Source organism: Jaculus jaculus, chromosome 15 (assembly GCF_020740685.1).
Source record: "Jaculus jaculus isolate mJacJac1 chromosome 15, mJacJac1.mat.Y.cur, whole genome shotgun sequence".
NCBI lineage: Eukaryota > Metazoa > Chordata > Mammalia > Rodentia > Dipodidae > Jaculus > Jaculus jaculus.
In genome coordinates, this window is record NC_059116.1 from 40343666 (window position 1) to 40361394 (window position 17729).

General features: G+C 39.9%; 1 protein-coding gene across 1 annotated transcript in view; it reads left to right on the forward strand.

Annotated features, from left to right (window-relative positions):
• LOC101610462 (vomeronasal type-2 receptor 116-like) overlaps positions 1-13868 on the forward strand; it is a 54674-nt gene extending 40806 nt beyond the window's left edge. Inside the window, 6 exon segments of the mRNA XM_045134746.1 lie at positions 3817-4102; positions 4470-5149; positions 5151-5271; positions 8533-8694; positions 9003-9122; positions 12945-13868. Coding sequence (XP_044990681.1) covers positions 3817-4102; positions 4470-5149; positions 5151-5271; positions 8533-8694; positions 9003-9122; positions 12945-13868 — 2293 coding nt within the window.
• Positions 13869-17729: the final 3861 nt, after the last annotated feature.

Below are 17729 nucleotides of genomic sequence, written 5' to 3' on the forward strand. Positions count from 1 at the left end.
GCAAGAGTAGTATGGGCTGAAGTACCATGTAGGGTGTGGAGAAAGCTTAACCCTAAATCTGTAAGTTTTGCTCATAAATTACATGTGGAGAACTGGGTTGCCCCACACGGTGAGCTGTTTTCTCTGCAACCCACAAGCTACTGTGGTGACAATGGTCACCAACAGCATGAATAAGCAGGAGATACTACCACACACAAAATAACCAGCCAATGAAAGTACACACCAGCGTAGTAGTTGCACACAGTCTATGGGGGTAAACAAATTCTCTATGGCTGGATCTGAGGTCTGTCCTGTGGAAGGGAACTCATTTCTGCTTCTGAGAACCTAGTGAAAGGCCTATGAGTAGAGAGGTGCTATATTCTATAGATGATATGCTTCTATTCTCTGAATAATGTGAGAAAGTACACCTGCCAAAAATGTTTTAAATAACTATGCTTATGCCTTTTGACCCTTGCTAGTCTCATCCTTGGTTAGAAAACCTGCCTTATACATATGGAACAGATAGTGAGACAACTTATAATTCATCAGTAGGTTATGGGGGGAAAGCCAACTGTATAGCACAAGACAAGTCATCTCTATTGTATCTGTCAGATCCAGGAGATATTACAGAGGAAAATTAAAAGTCTCTTAATTTGGAAATAAACATGATATTTTTAAACTTTATTTGTTTATTTATTTTGAGAGTGACAGCCAGAGAGAGAAAGAGGGAGAGAGAGAGAGAGTGAGAGAATAGGCACACCAGGGCCTCCAGCCACTGCAAATGAACTCCAGACAAATGTGCCTACTTGTGCATCTGTTTAACGTTGGTTCTGGGGAATTGAGCCTTGAACCTGCATCCTTAGGCTTCACAGGCAAGGGCTTAACCACTAAGCCATCTCTCCATCCCATATCACAAATTTTTATACAGTAGTCATTAATTAGGTCCTGATTTTCCTCTAGTTTGCAATTAAGAAAAGACCATCAACTGGGTCACTGGCATGCCAATATTTTGACATGTTTCTCAAGAATGATAACTCCAGGATCAATCCATGGACAAACTATTTATCTGCTCAGAACAATGTTCATGTTTATTATTAAAAGAATAAAGAATTCCCTACACCATCATATGGTAAAGATGTAATAATCTCCTAAATGATTATCAGAATGGTAGCATTTACCATCTCATTGCTGGAACAAAACATGAACTGGAATAAGCTTATGAAAGGAAAGGGTTTATTTTGGCACAAAGATTTTAGAGGAAGTTTCAGTATGGTAGAGAAACATATTAAGTATTTATAGCCAGGCATCACATCAGCTGGGAGGAAGCAAGAGTGATGTAGCTAATACAAGCAAGAGAGACTATATGATAAAATCCCATGGCCCACCCAAGCCCCACACCTCCTCTGGCAAGACTGTCCCCTGAAGGCTACACCAGCAGGACATTAAGTGTTAGGAAGAATCACAAACACTTGAGGCAATGAGGGCCACTCCACATTCAAACCAGCACATTCGGCCACTTGCCCCATAGACTCATGGCCATCTCATGATTTCCAATGCATTCAGTCCAACATTAAGAGTCCTCATAGTGGTTACAAGTGCCCACTCTATTCAAAAGTCTAAAGTCTCATCAGGGACACAAGACCATATCTTAACGGTGAACACAGTAAAATCAAAACAAAAGTGACTCAGGCTTTCAGCACATCATGTCAAAAAGGAAACATTCCCATTCACAAAAAAAAAGAAAGAAAGAAAGAGAAAATGAGGGAAGAGTAAGTAAAGACTGGACCAAAGCTAGATCACAAATAAGCGTAGATGGACTGGAGAGATGACTTAACAGCTAAGGCCCTTGCCTTCACAGCTTAAGGACTATGTTCAGCTCTCCACATCCCTCATAGGCCAGATGCACAAAGGTGAGGCAAGTGCAAGGTCGAATATGCCCACTAGGTGGAGAAAGCATCTCGAGTTTGATTGCTATGGCAGATGCTCTGGTTTGACAATTCTCTCTCTCTCTCTCTCTCTCTCTCTCTCTGTCTCTCTCTAAAATGAAAACCACTATGCTTAAAATATAAGCATAGATGTGTGTAGGGATGGATTATAGGTTCAGGAGTTTGCCTGCAAAGCCAATGGACCCAAGTTTGATTCCCCAGAACCCATTTTAGCTAGACGCACAAGGGTATGCACACATCTGGAGTTCATTTGCATTGGCTGGAGGCCCTGGCATGCCCATTCTCTCCCTCCCTCTCTCTCTCTCTCTCTCTCTCTCTCTCTCTCTCTCTCTCTGTCAAATATATATATTTAACATATATATGGATATATGGGACTAAAATCTAAATTTTCCTCCCTGGCATCTGAGTTATAAGATGAAATCCTCAGGGATCCAAAATCCTTCAGCATCTCTGTCCCTATAGCTCTGTTGCTTGCAACCAGGACAGGGTCTTCTTAAGCAAGAAGATTCCTTTGTTGCCTGCATCTTCAAAATTATGTAGTCTCAATTGTAACCCCTATCATGGGCTCATGGGTCTCCCTACAGAGTCCTTTATCTTTCCTCATATTTTCTACCCTCTATGGCTTCTGAAATAATGGTATAAATTAATGCCACAAACTTCTGGCATCCTAATACTTCCAAAACCACTACCAGTTGAGGAATACCAACAAAATTGTCAATCCAATGTGATTTTGAAGAACATTCATCTCCTTCAGGATTCTTCTTTCCGGTGTTTCCTTTGAAAAGAACCAGCACTTCTCCTACTGTCAAGATGAAAACAACTTGCATATCCTCAATGATGTTAACCTTTTAAAAATATTTCAGCTAAAGGAGCCTAAAACAGCCCATACAATCATCTATGCCAAACGTTATATCCTTCATATCCTCCTACTCTGTAATTTACTCCATCAAACAATTGCCCATTACTTTTAAATTCAACATTGCTCAAATATCTTGCACATGTGTAGACTTCAGCCAGCCTCTGTAACATAATATCACATAAACTGCTTCTAGCTGATTTCCCAAAAACATTCTCTTTTCACTTTGAAACCTCAAATGGCAAGCCTTCCCAGTTCACACTAGACTCTGCATTTAGGTTTTTCAAACACTTACTAGAATAGTCTACCAAGCAATACTTCTAGCATTGCTTCTGTAGTCCAAGCTCCATATGCTTCCATCTTCCTCCAACAACCAGTTCTAAAAGGCAAGAACCAGGTAGTCAGGATTATTGCACCAATTGCTTCAATTCTCATTACCAATTTTTAGTAGCAGTTAATTTCTCCTTGCTGGGACAAAATGCCTGACAGGAAGCAGACTAGGAGAGTAAAGGGTATATTTCAGCTCCCTGCACCTTAATAGAAATTATAAAGGGAAATTTCATCACAGTGTAGGCACATGCCAAGAATAGACAGCATGAACTCACATCTTTCCACCTCAGCTGGAAGAAGGAGCAAGAGTAAGCTGGCTTGTAATGTCAAGGGGGTAGACTATAAATCTAGACCCACCCATGGTGACACACCCCCTCCAGCAAAACACCACCTGCCAATGGTTTCACTAGCTAGGGATTGAGTCTAAGACTTAATTATAAACACATAGGGTATAGAGAACATTTCATGTTCACTCCACCACAACAAAGACAATAAACTTATTTATAATTGTTTTAATCTTATGAGTTTTCAAATACTACCCTCTAAAGATGTCATGTCCCCCCATCCTCGTAATAGAAGGAACATGTTCAATAAGAGAAGTTCAGGGAGAATGTCATTTGGTACACAATGTTCATGTTCAGTAGGCTTGATATGAAGTTTATGATTGACACCTCATCCATGATGATGATTGTGCTCCCCTTTCAGATTGCCAATCAGAAGGTTCCAGCATGTGCTGGCACAGATTTTTGCCTTGGAAGATATTAACCATAACTCCCACCTACTATACAATGTGTCATTGCAATTGCATTCCATTTCTAAGATTTGTCAGAGATTTTCAGTTTTTGTTGATAATGATGAATTGTCAAATCTCATGAAGGATTCTCCGAACTATATGTATGAACAGAAAGCATGTCAGATAGCACTTACAGGACCCTCATAGGCAGGATCTGCAAGACTAGGACCACTCATGCAACTGTACAAAAAGCTACAGGTGAGTCTGAGTCTATAGAGGGAGTTGAAACTCAGTCTCTTAGTGGCAAACTCTAAAAACTGGACAAACTTTTTATGCCTATGTTGATCATGATTTTAACTGAACTGGTAAACACTCAGATTTGGTGGATTATTAACCTTTACCTGCTTGAAATAGAAAAGAACAGGGTAAGAGGAAATGAGATTCTGTAGAGGACTCACTGGTCAGCAATTTCCTATAAGGTTCTGGGAAATAAGATATGACTGTGGTAATAGCATGAACAAGATTTTCTTCCATTTTCTGCTGGTTTAAAAGGTCATTCAGAAGTTACATTGTTCCTGACAAAATCCTTCTCCTTTTGTAGAGTCCAATGTTCTGTTTTCTTTAGATTTCCTACGGACCATTTCATCCTACACTAAGTGACCAGGAGAAGTTTCCTTATCTTTATCAGGTGGCCCCCAAGGATACAAACCTGCCCCTTGCCATGGTCTCCTTGATGCTTCATTTCAGCTGGACATGGGTGGAGCTGTTCATCTCAGATGATGACCAAGGTTTTCAATTTCTCTCTAACTTGAGAGTAGAAATGCAAAGATATGGCATCTGTTTAGCATATGTGAATATGGTCCCTGTAAAAGCACATATATTTACATTTCTTATAAATGTGCATGATCTAATCTTCACATCATCCTCAAATGCTGTTGTCATTTATGGTAACATTAAACCTATTCTGGAAATGAGCTTTACAAAACGGGAATGTTTAGGCACACGGAGAATCTGGGTCACCACCTCACAGTGGGATCTCCTCCCATGTGAAGGAAACTTCATCCCTTACTCATTCCGTTGGTCTTTCACTTTCGTACACCGCCATGGTGAGATTTCTAGTTTAAAACCTTTTATCCAGACAATAAACTTTTCCAAATATACAGAAAACATTAATTCTGTAAGATCAAGGTGGATGGGTTTTAATTGTTCTCTCTACAAATCATACTATGAAACACTGAACAACTATTTTTACAATCCTTTACTGGAGTGGTTTTCAAGGCACAGCTTTGACATGGCCATGGATGAAATTTTGCAACATCTACAATGCTGTGTATGCTGTGGCCCATGCCCTCCATGAAATGATTCTTCAACAAATAGATTCTCAGAGGAGAGAAAATGAGTTTATGAAATATGGTTCATACACTCAGGTAAAGTGTCTTAAAATCAGTGGTACTTATTTTCAACAAATGTGACATCCTCAATGCTGTCAAGACATGCTCACGCCTATTTGTCTAGGATTCTTTGTTTCAGTTACAAGGCTTTCTGTACTTTGTCATGTTGAAGCAAGTAAAACTCTCTGTGTGTGTACATCATGAAGCAGACTATGACTAAGGTTTGCTGAGAGATGCCTATAATCACAACACTAGAGACACTAAGACAGAAAGATTACTGTGGGTTTGAGGCAAGGCTAGGCTACAAAGGATGAGTTCCAGTTCATACTTGGCTAGTGAGAAACAGTGCCCCAAAATTAAAAACAAATAAATAAATAAATAAAGTTAGTGGAAATCAAGGAAACTTTTAGTGAACTTCAATGATTTTCAATGAGCTCAATATAATGCTTATGTTTGGTGGTGTTGACCTGGAATTCACTATGTTGTCTCAGGGTGGCCACAGCCCATCATGATCCTCCTTCCTCTGCCTTCCAAGTCATGGGATTAAAGGCATACACTACCAGGCTGGCAACTTTTTCCTTACATGAAATATAAACACAGACTTTACAGTATAAAGTATAAATGAAGAGCTCACGAAACCATGCTCCTGAAGTAACAAGAACAAGGGGTTGTTTGGGGGTGGGGGGTGTTGTTTGTTTATTTAAAGCAGGGTCTGACTCTAGGACAGACTGACCTGGAAATAACTCTGTAACCCTAGGCTGGCCTGGATCTCACAGTCATCCTCCTAACTCAGCCTCCAAAATGAGGTGTTACAGGTCCAGAAAAGTCCTTGAGCCCCACACTCTGGGTTCATGTCTACTTTTAACCAAAGTATTGAATAAAATAAGACTGAGAACAGTAATTACTAAATTATTATAGTTATTTAAAGAAGTACAGAAACAACAGAAGGAACATGACTACATGCACATAGCTTGAGAGCCCACATGATGGCCCTGAAAAAAACACAGAAATGAACAAAGGAAAGTACAAAGAGCTCTTGCCATGTGGAGAGCGGGAGGGGTAAAGAGTCCATGTGGAAAGTAGGTGTTAGGGGGACCCGCCTCAGCTCAGCCCAGCCAGGCCAAGGCAAGGAGAAATTCAACATAAGTAATGAATGGATCACCAAGAAAAAGAGGTTTGGGGGACTTCCAGTTAAGATGGCGTATCACGCCAAAGCAGCCTGGGGGGGAGGAGAGACCAAAAAAACTCAGCAAAATACACACTTTTACTAAAAAGTGAGGTGTATAGGAAATTGAAGCAGCAGGGGAGAAGTAGGAGAGATCCAGAGCATCCAGAGCCTGCACAGGCCGGCAAAAGTGGCCCTGGCAGCTCCGCCAACTGCTGCGGCGGTGGCAGCGCAACAGAAAGCTGCCAGGCTTGGCTCCAGCCGCAGGAAAAGCCAGGTGTGGGAGCTTCCCCTCACACCAGCACTCTCTGCAACTCAGGAAACGTGAAGGGAGCACGGCAGTGAGCAACGGAGGAGCAGACCACGAGGTAGAAGAACACATGGAGCAGCGAGAGAACCAGAGCAGCTGCGGCTCCTTCCCCTCCCTTATTGCCTGAGCCCAGCTCCGGTGAACAGCGGGACACAAGCAGGAGCAGAGTTCGGGAGCAACATCAGCAGCTCCGGCACCAGTAACAGCGGCCCCAGCAGTGGCAGACCCAGCAGCAGCAGACCCAGGAGCGGCAACAACAGCAGACCTAGCAGCAGCAGCTTCAGCTGCTGACAGACCCATCAGAGGCAGCTTTTGCAGCAGCAGTTCCAACAGCAGGGGTGCTGGTCTGCAGGGCCACAGTTGCCAGGCTTGGTTTGCCCCGCAGGAAAAGCCAGTGCTCAGCTCCAGAAATCAGAACAGCAGCCCGACGACCTAGGCAGCAACTTGACTGAGACCAAACTCATCCAAGGTAACTGGGTTTGCAACAGGGAAGGGTCTCACTTGGTCACAAGCTGACTTGGATCCCTCAACATATGAGAGGTTTGTCCCCTCACATACATCTGTTTATATACTTATAGTGGTGGGCCCTGCCTTCTGGCTAAGGTGAGCCAAAGAGACAACAATTGATCTGGGCTAGAGGCTGTGTCAGGAAGAGGCAGAGTCATGAAACCAAATTCTGGGGGCTGAACTTCGGGAACTACAATGTTAGGACTAGATTTAAATCCTACAAGAGACCTCCCTCCCGGTAGGGGTCCAGGTTTTGTGTGGAAAAAGAGATCTAAGGAAGAGATAAGAAATGAGATCATATTTTGATCTCTAGCAAAGTATAGACTAGAAGGATAGGCCCAGAGTCATTCCTGCTCCTTACTTTCAGGTGCCCAGCTACCCTAGCTGTCTAACAAAGCTGCCTGACTCTCTCTCACTGGGACTAACGGTGAGTGCTGACATGCCTGATTCTAAAAACTGTTTTCAGGAATCTGGGAGAAGCAGGGTGTGGTGGCACATGCCTTTAATCCCAGCACTTGGGAAGCAGAGGTAGGAGGATTGCTGAGAGTTCGAGGCCACCCTGAGACTACAGACTGAATTCCAGGTCAGCCTGACCTAAAGTGAGACCCTACCTTGAAAAAACAAAACAAAAAAAACAAAACAACAAAACAACAACAACAACAAAAAAAAAAAAAAAAAAAAAAAAAACAGTAAAAAAGGAATCTGGAAGAGTTCCATAGTTGGCATAAAGTAGTTCCTCCAAAACTAACCATGTTCTCAATCTCCTTTTCATGTCTGAAGCTATAAAAGCAACCAGAAAGGATATAGATATTGATACTGATATTTATCACAGTGTATAGTCTACCTATTATTTCTTTAGCAACTGTTTTGTCATTTTTTGTAAGACAAACTCTTATCATTTTCTATTTTTCTTTGATTTTCAAGGTAGGGTTTCACTCCAGCCCCAGCTGACTTAGAATTTATGCTGTAATCTCAGGGTGGCCTTGAACTCACAGTCATCATCCTACCTCAGCTTTCTGAGTGCTGGGATTGAAGACATGTACTTCCACACCCAGCTAAGAAAGTAATATTAGAAAAACCATAATGCTATTTTTAAATTATCTGTGTAAAGTCACATATTTTACCAGTTTGCTTTCAACAGTGAATGTGCATAGTAAGGAAGAACTATAAAATAAAGGGCATTCCCTACATCATGCATTCAGTCATGGCATGTGGGCCTTTCCAATCATGGAATGATGTGTATTTTTTAGGTACATGCTTTTCTGAAGAAAGTTCTCTTTATTAACCTATTGGAGGTGAGGTGAATATGAACCAGAAAGGACAAGTAAGTGATGAGTGTGATGTTCTCAACATTTGGAATTTCCCCCATGGAATTGATTTGAAGGTGAAAATAAGACAGTTTTCCCCACATTTTCCACATGGTCAGCAGTTGTATTTACCTGAAGACATGCCAGAGTGGGACACAGGAAGTAGACAGGTGAGTTTTCCTGCTACACTGATTTACACCAGACATTAATGACTACGCTCTTGTGGAATATGTGTTTCCTCCTCGTCTTACATTGATTCTTAGATATACTTTATAATTTTTTCAAATATTTGACAAAAACTGTAATTTTTCTTGAATTTGTTTCTGTATGATTATATAAAGACATTATACAACATAGCAAAATTACTATGAGCATCAAGCACTAAAATTAAATTTTTCATGGTCCAATCAGCTAAAATTGTCTGGTTTGAGAAGAGTATCTTAGATTTCTTTCCCTGACAGGTATCTGAATTCCTCAGATCCTGCCTTCAATGTGCAGTGTGCCATGCAGTCCTGGGTTCAGGAAATCCCATCAGGAGGGACAAGCAGCCTGCTGCTTCGAGTGCTATAGGTGCCCAAAAAATGAGATTTCCAATGAGACACGTAACTGCATGCGAGAAAGAAAAACATGCCTCAGATTGATTATCTTCTATAACACACATGAGGATTTCAAGGGTCCTAGAAGGAAATTCAAGAAAAAAAGTCAGCCAGGCCTGGTGGTGCATGCCTATAATCTCAGCACTTGGGAGGCAGAGGTAGGAGGATCTCCATGTGTTGGAGGCCACCCTGAGATTACATAGTGAATTCCAGATTGGCCTGAGCTACAATAAAACCATTCTTCAAAACACCAAAAGAGAAAAGGAAAGAAAAGAATCTCTTCTGTCTTACTAATCACTGAATTTATGTATCAATATTGCCCCTTAAAATATACACACCCTATTACTCAACTCATTGTTGTAAAAAACAAAATTCCTATGTACTTCTGTGTGAAAGTCTATGTAACATTTCCCTTAAGTATGCATTATTTTACTCTTGAGATTTGCACAGAAATAATCTGAAATGAACAAGCCCTGTATTTGTTACATTGTGAGAAGTTATTTTATTTGTTTAATTTTTAGTTTTGGAAATTCTGCAGAAATCAGAACTTTTGCCATGGTTTAATGTAAAAGTGAGAAACAGGAATGGGAGAAGGTGGAATTGTTTGACATACTGCTGTGTATATTTCAGAATCTTCTTTAAAAGTAGGATCTGTACATTCCTTGAAAATTCTGAATTTCTTTTTCCAATGAGCATTTTGCATTGAGCTTCTTTTATATATAGCAAACAATGTGTAAGAATACAAAAGTATGTCAGATTCATTTAAAACTACAGTATGGAACACTAAAAACTTTGATAGAATAAAACAAAAATGGAAGGTCTCCATTTTAAATGTCATTCATATATACCTTGTGGATGAGACCTATATACACACTATACTATATAAACACTTTTAAAAGGATAAATTATTGAATTACTGAAAAACAACATACCTTATTATTTCAACCCATTGATTTCTTTGTTTTGTTTGTGTGTGTGTGTATGTGTGTGTGTGTACATGTGTGTGCATGTGTGTGTATCTAAGTTTTATTAGATAAAAAGAAAGAAGAAGAAAGCTTCATACCAGAGTTTGATATCTCAAGATGCAGCCTTGATCTGTTGGGAGTGTCATCTTTTGTTGGAAATAACCACATGATGTTTATAGTCTTTTAAGAAAAAGATTGGGAGTTAAATCACAAAATCACATTCTGTTAAACAAGGGAGAACTATTACAAGAAGTCACAAGGTTACATAGGTCACATAGGAGGAACTTAGGAAAGAAATATTCTATGCTATGTAATCACAAAGATATTTAGAAACAAAGAGATACAGGGAGGTCATGGTACACTGCACAGAGGGATCATCCAATTTCTTAGGTAACAGTAAACACCTGCATTGCACAGAAGGATTATCCCATTCCTTTCACATTCCATTCTCCATTTCCCCTTCTGATATGACACTAATTTAAATCCTTGACTCGTGAAGAACAGTGTCTAGGGTATTTTCATCGAAGGGGGTGTATTGTGTCCACAATACCATGAGATGAATGGAATTTATTCTATTCTTTATATATCGACTTAGAACATTAATAATGCAGGGTCCTATGGTAAGGCCTAAGAGCAGTAGTATCAGGGCAGCAATAGAAGAGACAAGGGAAGTTAGCCATGGAGACCAACTAAACATAGACTGAAACCAATTATTAGTGTCTTGTCTCTGAAGTTCTTTTTCTTTGATATTTTTTTCTAACTAAAGCCATTGTATTTTGGATTTATTCCTAACTGATTGGTTTAAAAGCAATAAGTTTTATCTAGAGCCACACACAGGCCCCCTTGTTTCATAAAAAATAAGCCTAATCCTCTTCTATTTTGTCCCCTCTACTTTCACAACCACTGGAGTGTCCCCATATGGTGTCTCTTGATCTAATCTCTGACACCAAGCTGAAAGGGATGGGGTCAAACAAAGTGCGTTGAAAATCAGCCATGATTGCTAGAACAATGGACTCCTGGACTCTTTGTAAGATTTGGATAGAAAGAAGCATTTCATTAGTAAAGTTAGTTCTCTGTTCAAGACCCATCTGGGGCAGGATTTGTGGGGAGAGGTTCCATACATAATTTTAAATGGAGTAATTCTTTTTACATAAGGGGTACAGCTGGCCCTTAAAGAGTCCCATCCATCCTTCATCAGTCTCTAGGATAAACTTAGTTAAAGTCTCCTTCAAGGTCCAATTCATCCATTCTACCTGTCCTGAACTTTGGGGAAGATAAGAACAATGTAATTTCCAATTAATCACAAAGGTCTTGGTCAATTCCCTAGTGATTTGACACAAAGGCAGGCCCATTATCTGATCTAATCTGGAGGCACAACCCATAGCAAGGAATTATCTCCTCTAACAATTCCTAGTCACTATTTGAGCTGTCTCAGACTGGGTTGAGAAAGCTTCCACCCATCCTGAAAATGTATCATTATAAACAAGTAAACATTTATATCCATACTGATCTGGCTTTACCTCACTGAAATCAACTTCTCATTATCTACCTGGCTATGTTTCCTGATCTCTGGCCTCCATTGGTGGTACCTTACCAGAGGAGGTATTTGTCTGTTGGCAGGCCTGACAGCAGGTGATGATGTCCTTGATGACTGAGTCTAGACCAATTCTTGAGCTCCAGATAAAGTAATTATCCAAGTATCAAGAATAAGGAGAACAACAATTGAAAAGACTACCCAGTGCTGAAGTCTAGTCTCCAAAATCCCACTCAAACAGGTCCATGTACACACAGAAAGAAACATGTAAAACACAAAGGTATTTGTACATGTGCATGCACACACACACCACAAATACACACACATCCACATACTGAAAAGAAATAAAGGTATCTTCATCATTGTACATATTCAGTATAAAAAGATATTCTTCAGGTTTATCTAAAGAACAAATGTATTTAAAATTAAATATTAACATATGTCATAACAAAAACTTTATCTTACAGCTAGGAGTACTGACTTCTTCCTTTTCTCACTACATGTCATCTATTCCTCGGTAATTTGTTTACTGATGTTTCTCATCCTACTTTCTCAATAGGTCTTGAATAATTTAATAAGACAAAAGATTATAGAGGTAAAATTCAATAAAATGCATAGATGCTATCCATGTCCTCTCAAAATTAATTTGCAGAACCTTGCTCCAAGGTGATGGTGTACAGTCTTGGTGATAATTATATCCTGGTGTCCACTTTTAATCATAAATTACTATCACTTAAGAAGATAATGGTGGAACATTTAAAGTTCCCTACTGTAAATAGCCAACACAAAGCTCCATCTAGAGTCAAATAGTAGAATGTACTAGCTTCCACACTAAGTTGGAATGCACAGTCTGAACAATTACATACATTACATTTACAATTTATGAATTACCCAGTTTAAGTTTTTTTCAAGTTTTTTCTGAGGCAAGAGTTCACTCAAGCCCAGACTGACATGAAATTCACTCTGTAACTGAAGGCTGATCTCAAGCTTTCAGTGGTCTTCCAACCTCTGCATTCCAAGTGAGTGATATAGGGTGTGAAGCACCACACCAAGCCATTAAGACTTTTATTATGACTCTGAAAGTGTTGACACAAGGAGTATTAAGATAAATAAACTATTTTGTGTATGTGAGATAAGTGAAAGTAATAATGGTTCCTAGCTATCCTTCACCATGCATGTGAGATCAATTAATTTTGAGTCATGTCTTCAGGATAATCCACTTTTCCTGCTGTCAATGGCAACACAGAGGATTATGCTAGAAACACTTATGTGAGACACCAGTGACACATGAAAAATGGAGCTGTACTAATGAGTCTTTGCTCTCTACCTCCGACATGGAACAGTGTGTGAAGTGTCCAAGTGACCACTATGCCAATGTAGAGCAAACCCACTGCCTTCAGAAATCTGTGAAATATCTGGCTTATGAAGACCCCTTGGGGATGACTCTTGCCTGCCTGGCACTAGGCTTCTCTGTACTCACAGTTCTTGTCCTTGGGGTGTTTTGGAAGTACCAAGACACTCCCCTCATGAAAGCCAATAACCGCACCCTCAGCTACATCCTGCTCATCTCCCTCAACTGCTGTTTTCTCAGCTCCTTGCTGTTCATTGGACATCCCAACACTGTAACCTGTATCCTGCAGCAGATCACATTTGGAGTTCCCTTCACTGTGGCTGCCTCCACTATCTTGGCCAAAACCGTTACTGTGCTCCCGGCCTTCAAGGTTACCACTCCAAGAAGAAGGATGAGGGGGCTTCTGGTATCAGGGGCACCTAACTTCATAATTCCCACCTGCACTCTGGTCCAAATTCCTCTCTGTGCAGTGTGGCTAGGAACCTCTCTTCCCTTTATTGACACAGATGCACACTCTGAACATGGACACATCATCATCTTGTGCAACAAGGGCTCAGTCACTGTCTTCTACTGACTCCTTGGATTCCTGGGATCTCTGGCCATAGTGAGCTTCACTGTGGCTTTCTTGGCCAGGAACCTGCCTGACACCTTCAATGAAGCCAAGTTCCTGACCTTCAGCATGCTGGTGTTCTGCAGTGTGTGGGTCACCTTCCTCCCTGTCTACCAAAGCAGCCAAGGGAAATTCATGGTGGCTGTGGAAGTCTTTTCAATCATGGCCTCCAGGGCTGGGTTATTGGGTTACATCTTTGTCCCCAAATGCTACATTATTTTGCTACGACCAGATAGAAATTCACATGTGAAATCAATTCTTGAATGTATATATTTACATACAATTTAAAGGTTATTATAGAGACTGAGGGCATCATAGCATTATTTTTTAATCCAAATTAGTTTTTTGCACCCCCACACAAGTGAGTCTCATTTGTTCTCAATGATAGTTATGTATCATATGAGTGGTTTAACATGAATTACTTAGATAAGTCAAATCTTATATCAGAAAAACAATGATTGATAAGGAGTTTTAAAGAAGAATATTAACACAAGGACATGACCTATCCATGAACCTGAAGTTGTGCTCAGTCTCACTGGTTACCCACAAACTGATGAATATAATGATACCTATTGAGGAAGATTATTGTATGAGATGATATGAGGACTCAGAATGTGCAAATCTTGTCATGGTCTTGTTCTTTACTTAAAGAGAATGTACATTAGTGAAATATTGAAACCATGGAGAAAGGAATTCCTTATTACATTGATCTCATTGCTTACAAGTGTTCTTTACTTGGCTGACAATCATGAATAACTTGTGCAGCTACGACACTGTCATGAAGTAAATCTTTCCATCTTGCTTACATATTTGTTAACATGGGATAGTAATATTTGTGTGTGTGTGTGAATATTATACATACTGCCTAGCGTTAGTGGCCATGGTTTGAGGTCACTTGTCTCCCAAGAGTCCTTGGGAGGAGAGAGTGTGAGATCAGTCATTAAAAAGTGTACCTTACTGTGTGTAGTAACCATCCCTCCCTCACTCTTCACTCCCATCTTACCTTGAAGTTTTAATTCATATGCATTCCCACTGTTATGATAACCTTCATCATGAGTTCAGCATACACAGAACCATGGAACAGACTGAGAAATACTATTGGGATACTTTGGCTTCCAAACAGCTTGATTGCTAAAGTAATGCAAAATGGATTTCTAATGTAAGAATGATGCATGTTTTCAGGGGTTTTGGAGGGTCGCACATGTTTATGAACCCAAATATGGGGACCTGTTTTAATTTTAACAATGAATTGGTAGAAATAAACTCAAGCCAGATAAATTATGAATTATTAATTTTATTTAGGGAGAAATCACAAATTTTGGCTTATTTAAGGGATATTGGGATCTAAGAAGAAGGCTAGAGCAGAATCAGTATCACATAGGAAATAGGAAACACGCCCTTGTGTGGAAAACACTGTATAGCTTATAATTTAATAAAAAATGTGGTTTGTAGGGAAAGACTAATATAGAGACACAAATATGTGGAGGGTAGTTCATAAAGCCCATTTAAGAGAGACTGAGGCTTTCAAGAAAAGACTGGAGTGGAGGCACAGCACATGGAGAATAGAATGTAGAAGCTTGTGCTGGGAGACTTAGGAGAAGCACACATAGTATCCACTTTATGCTTCCTCATGGAAGAAAATTAAGAGGGAAAATAGTGGGAGCCCAAGAAAGAATAAAGGAGTGAAAATGCCAAAGCAGAGATCAAGAACTTTAGATGAGACATCTTAATGTAGAAAAAGAATTGTTATTGTCCTAAGTTTAGAGACACAAGTAACAGACCTAGAGTTAGTAAAAACATCTACAAAGTAGGTCTGAAGTTTAAGGAAAATAGACACATGGTAGATTTAGATATCAGAGGAAAATGATACTCATAATTAAAATGACAAATTACACCACAACAAAAAGTAGAAGCAAGTAAATAAAAACATTCCTCCAGGCCAAGAAACAGTATTGAATTCTCCAGGTTGGGTGGGGGTAGAAACCAGGCTCACATTTATTCCACTGGCCTGAATAAGGAGAAGCAAGCAGAGACAGAATCCAGAGAGAGTGACAGGAAGAAGACTGTAGCCTTTATACTATAAAAAATGTAATCCTTGTCAGATTCAGGTATGCAAGGAGAAGACCCAGTTGGTTTGTAGATTTGGAGGGAAGACTCCAGGGCCAGCCTACCTGGACTATCTAACTAGGTAGCATGCTATACTGGGAAGCAGGTAGGACACTATAGATCAATCCAATTATACACAAGTTTCTTTTCTGCTAAGAGTTCTATTCTTGTGCTAGAGCAAATTGGCATGTGGGGTGGCATCTCCTAGTTCTCTCTGGCCCCCAATTTCTACTCCTTGCAGTTTAGCCAAGCCACAGCTGGAACCACTGGGGAACTGGGAAGATAGCAAGAGTGCTGCATCTATGCTGTACCTGATAATCAGTGTCATGGTATAGGAAACAGACTCTAAGGACACTCAACCCCTACCAAAGCAGAGATCCAGAGGCTTTTAAGAACTCATCACTGAAGTAGACTTAAAACTCAGCCACTATGGCTCAGAGAATTTAATGGAAGAGGAGGTGGAAAGAGTTTAAGAGCCATAGGTTGAGACATCATGCTCAGAGGCATTCCCCGCCCCCCCAAATTAACTGACTATTGATTCCACAGTGCATAAACCACAACCCCATGGGGAATACCTGTAAACCCATGGAGGAGTGTCACCAAAAGAATGGGTGCAGGGACAAAGCAAAAGAGGGTACCAATACATGATATATCCATATGAAACATGTTAATAATAATAAAACAATTAGCTAAATCACCTGCAATTGATGATGTTATTTTGAGAAAAGATATACCATCTCTTTGCAGTGTCATGAGAGTTAATATGTAGACAACGATCCATGGGGAAGGAACTGATATCAGTAGTAGCATTGGAGATATATTACAACCTGGGTTGAAATATAAGAATTGAGGTAAAATCAAAAAGGTGAATCATCATGTCAATTTCTTCTCATCTTAATATTGTTTCATAATTCCTACAGGGACTCATTTGCCTTTCAGTATGATGACATATGCACCATTGCCAAGCCTGTACTGGTTTTAGGAAGCTGCATGTATAAATTACATATTTTGAGGCAATGTCAGTGATAGTGATACAAAGATAGCTCAATGTAATGTATTAATTGGCCTAGTTATTCATGGGACATTGGTTTTATACCTAGTATTTTTTTTAAAAAAATAGTAGATTCAAATTTATATCTAGATGATTTAGACAATGTGTTAGTCTGAATCCATGTCTCTCAATAGACTCAAATGTTTTATTAATGCTTGTAACTTGGATTTCAAGACACCTGGCTAGAAGAGGTGCACTGTGGGTGGCTCCTACAGTCCAGCCCTAAGGTGTTACTGGGGGCAGACCTTAGTTCCTGTCTAAGGTATGCACAATGAGTTCTACTTTGTTTCCCTATAGTTTAGCTGCTGGTTTTGCTCTTGTTTTTGGTGATACTCGTGTTGGTTTTTCTCTTAATGGTGAACATTAAGGAACATTCTCTGTATCTGTCACCCTGAAATAAATCACTTCTTCCCATCAACTATGTCTGGTTTGGAGGTTCATTCACCAGTGTGGAACTGAGTAAAAAAGACAGTAATGATATTATATATAAGAGTGCCTCCTTGCTCAGTTGAAACTCAGGATATGCCTTAAGTTATGAAGAGAGAAACATAGAAGAAAGGAGAAAAAAGTAATTCATATTTTCTATACTTTGGAGGAAACAAATTTCAGATAATGCAAAACCTCATAAACCCAGTATTAACCACCTGATCCATCCTTTTTTTAAATTAGTTTTGTACTCAATGAATACAGCCAAGTTGGTAACATTGTTAGACTCATCCATATCCTACCACCTCTCATTAGCCCCTCCTTGTTGTGGTATATGGGTCATGCATTGTGTGGTTAGCCCACAGTAAGGGTAAGAGAAATGTCCCTGTATATCATGACCCAACGAGTGGTTCTGACAATCTTTCCACCATCTTTTACACAAAATTTCCCTAAGTCATGTTGGGTTCATTTTTGGTCTGCTTCAGTGATGAGGTGTTTGGGGCCCCTGGGTCTCTGGTTATGTGATTTGGTAGGAGTTGGTTGTTCTCTGTGTCAATCTCCTTCAC